The following is a 3,398-nucleotide window of genomic DNA, read 5'->3' as shown; positions in this document are numbered from 1 at the left end:
ATATGTATTTATTTATATATATATATATACATATATCATCATCATCATCGTTTAACGTCCGCTTTCCATGCTAGCATGGGTTGGACGACTTGACTGAGGACTGGTGAAACCGGATGGCAACACCAGGCTCCAATCTAAATTTGGCAGAGTTTCTACAGCTGGATGCCCTTCCTAACGCCAACCACTCAGAGAGTGTAGTAGGTGCTTTTACGTGTCACCTGCACAAAGGCCAGTCAGGCGATACTGGCAACGGCCACGCTCGAAATGGTGTCTTTTATGTGCCACCCGCACAAGCCAGATATTTGTGTGTGTATATATATATATGTATGTATGTATATGTATGTATATATATGTATAGTAAGAAGAGGGATATAATATCCAGGCAGATACTGAATTTCTCTGAGCAAAATGCCAAGGCTGGTTCCTTCTGATGGTGCATTTTTAGCTCCCATCAGATGTTCCAGGTTATTTCTTGGCTACTTAGTGGGTTGTACTTTACATACATATAATGAAATATATATATCATTTTGTTATCTACACACACCCACACACACACACATATATACAATGCACTTCTTTCAATTTCTGTCTACGTTACCTGCTCGCAAGGCTTTGGTTGGGCCAGAGCCCATGCTAGAAGACACTTATTCAAGGTGCCATGCAGTAGGATTGAATCTAAAACCATGTGCATGTGTGTGTGAATATCTCATTGACATCAGCAGCAGCATTTAACATCTGTTTTTCATGCTCGCTTAGGTTGAATGCTTTGATGGGAACTAACAAATTGTCTGCTTCAGCATAGTTTCTATTGCTGGAAGCCCTTCTTAACCCTAACTACTTTACAGATTGTGTATATATATAATATATTTTTATTTGGGTTGAGTCAGTTTCTTGTGACATATTGGATAATATTGCCCTTCCTTGGTTCAGTTTTAAGATATGGTTTGGAGTGAATTTGGTTACAGTTTTTTGTAAGTTAAGTGACCACAAAGCAGCTTCCTCATTGTTTATAACATTGTGTTTGAAAATATTGTTAATTGATGATTTGAGAAAACATTCCAAAGAAAACTAGGAAAAAATGTGACTTTTTATAGAATGAGAACTGATGGTGTAGCCAAGTGATGAGAGGAAGTCACATAGATCTGTCCAGCTTATATTAGCATTGGGAAAATAGTTGTAAACGCAATCACTTTTTTTTATTTTATTAGCATCTCTCCATATGACAACTAAATGGAACTTAGTTGTCACATGGAAGTTCTGTCAGTCATGAATTATAAAGTAGTGAAAAAATATAAAGTATATAACAGAAAAAAAAAGTGACCATCTTTTTAAAGTGATCTTACTGTTGAGCAAATTTTAAGTTCTGTCAGCTATTCTGAATTTCAAAGCAACACCAGGAACAGATGTCAAACTCATATATCATTGTAGAAGACTTAAAAGATAAGTTCTAAAACTTCAAACTGTTCTAATATACACTGAGTACAAATTTCTAAAACAAAATTGTATCTTTCTATTATTCAAGTTATAACAAAAAAAAAAAAAAGGAAAAGAAAAGGGGTGTGATATTTTCCAGGAACTAAATATGCAATAACTTTCAACTCTCAGAATAGACATTTTCTTTCATTTATGTAGCTAATGATCAACATGATATAACATATAAATATAGGTGCATATAAATATAGGTGTGTTGAATATAGGTGCAGACTTTAGCCTCATGGTTAAGAAGTTTGCTTCTCAGTATAGGGTTCTGGGATCAATCTCATTGCACAATAACTTGGGCAAGTTTCTCCTATGGTGGCCTCAGATCAATTAGTTCTTTGTGAACAGAGTTTGATGGATGGAAACTGCATTGGAGGCCATTGTGTGTGTGTGTGTGTGTGTGTGTGACATTCAATTGTCCAATACCAGAGGTTTCAATGCAAGTGTATTCACATGAAAACTATGATATCAAGCTATTTAATTCTATCAAAAGAAATTATTTACCCACCCATGTGGATAACATCCAGTTTGTCATTAATGTATGTGTGTATATACATATGTATGGGTGTCAATTTGTGTTAACCAATGTGACTAGTTGTATCTCTTTATGTCAGAGTGTAACTTAGAGATTCAATAAACAGAGATTGACAAAATAAGTACCAGGCAGAAATAAGTACTAGGGAGGTGGGTGTGTCAATAAAACAGATTAGAAACATGAAAAATCTTTGAAGCCAGTGCCCAGTATGGTTGTAGTTTAATTACTGAAACCAATAAAATAATAGATATTGATTGATTATTTAAAATTCAATAGTGATTGATCTATAATGTGTTTTTGTTTTCAGTGTTTCCGAAGAAGTGTCTAACTCTTTGAAGGTGCTCCAGGAATCTCTGAGTCAACATGATGAAATTGATTCCAATGTTCAAAGTCTATCAATATGCTTAGAATCGATCGAGAATCAAACATCTCTTGTTACTCCAATTGGAAGTTCTGTGGAGGAAGCTGAGAAACTTTTACTACATTACAAGGTAAAAAGCAAAAATTATTTTGTATATTTCTGTTTTAATCATTATTTATTTAAGTGTATAATTATGTCTGTTCTGCCACCCACCCACCTCTCCACACTATCAGACATCCCCTATTCCACCCACTCGCTCCTGGTACCCCTGCCCAAATTCATTCCTACCCACTTCATACCATGAAGGTCTACTCTGATACCTCATCACCACTTTTTTTTATCATTTTCAAACTCTCCCACTACACCCTCTCTTCTAAAATGGGAGTTATCATGTTACTCCACTACAACAAGAATCCTGTTCTGCTTCAGCCCTTTCTCTCATACTTTACCCCTCTCTACCACATATTCATCTAGATTAAAATTCCTCCTCCTTATTCAAAGATTGTAGTCTTACAAAGTGCATGACATCCTCATTACTGCTGGTTGGCATGCAAAAAGCACCCACAGCATGTTGTAAAGTGGTTGGCATTTAAGAACGGTATCCAGGTGTAGAAACCATGCAGAAACAGACAGTAGCACATGATGCAGTCCTTGGGTCCACTGGATCCTATTGAACCATCCAACTCATGCAAACAAGGAACATGGGCATGAAATCATTATGATGATATTTATTTATTTTATGTAGCAATTTGTGAACAATAGCATTATAGATTACAAGTTTCCAGTTGGCCTGTCACTGGCTCACTACATTTTCAACAGTAAGAACAACAAAAGAGTGCCTGTAACTCTTTACAGAACAAATATATCAAGGGTTATTCATTCTTAAAATGTAAGATATTCTGGTTTCCTTGATATTTATCTATTAACTTTCATATATTTATCAATTATTTATTTTATATAGCAATTTGTGAAGAATGGAATTGTAGATTACAGGGATTCCCAATATATATATGTATATATATA

At 35.1% G+C, this 3,398-nt stretch overlaps 1 protein-coding gene across 9 annotated transcripts in view; it reads left to right on the top strand.

Moving 5' to 3' along the window:
* LOC106881484 (nesprin-1) overlaps window positions 1-3,398 on the top strand; it is an 811,219-nt gene that overhangs the window by 571,270 nt on the left and 236,551 nt on the right. For all 9 annotated transcript variants that reach the window (XM_052966929.1, XM_014931893.2, XM_014931887.2 and 6 more), the window contains one exon: window positions 2,322-2,505. In XM_052966929.1, the coding sequence (XP_052822889.1) occupies window positions 2,322-2,505 (184 nt within the window). The remainder of the gene's footprint in view (window positions 1-2,321; window positions 2,506-3,398) is intronic.

This window comes from Octopus bimaculoides, chromosome 4 (assembly GCF_001194135.2).
Source record: "Octopus bimaculoides isolate UCB-OBI-ISO-001 chromosome 4, ASM119413v2, whole genome shotgun sequence".
In the NCBI taxonomy this organism is placed as follows: domain Eukaryota; kingdom Metazoa; phylum Mollusca; class Cephalopoda; order Octopoda; family Octopodidae; genus Octopus; species Octopus bimaculoides.
The sequence above is the reverse complement of the archived record's forward strand: the minus strand, read 5'-3'. Positions and strand labels throughout refer to the sequence as shown.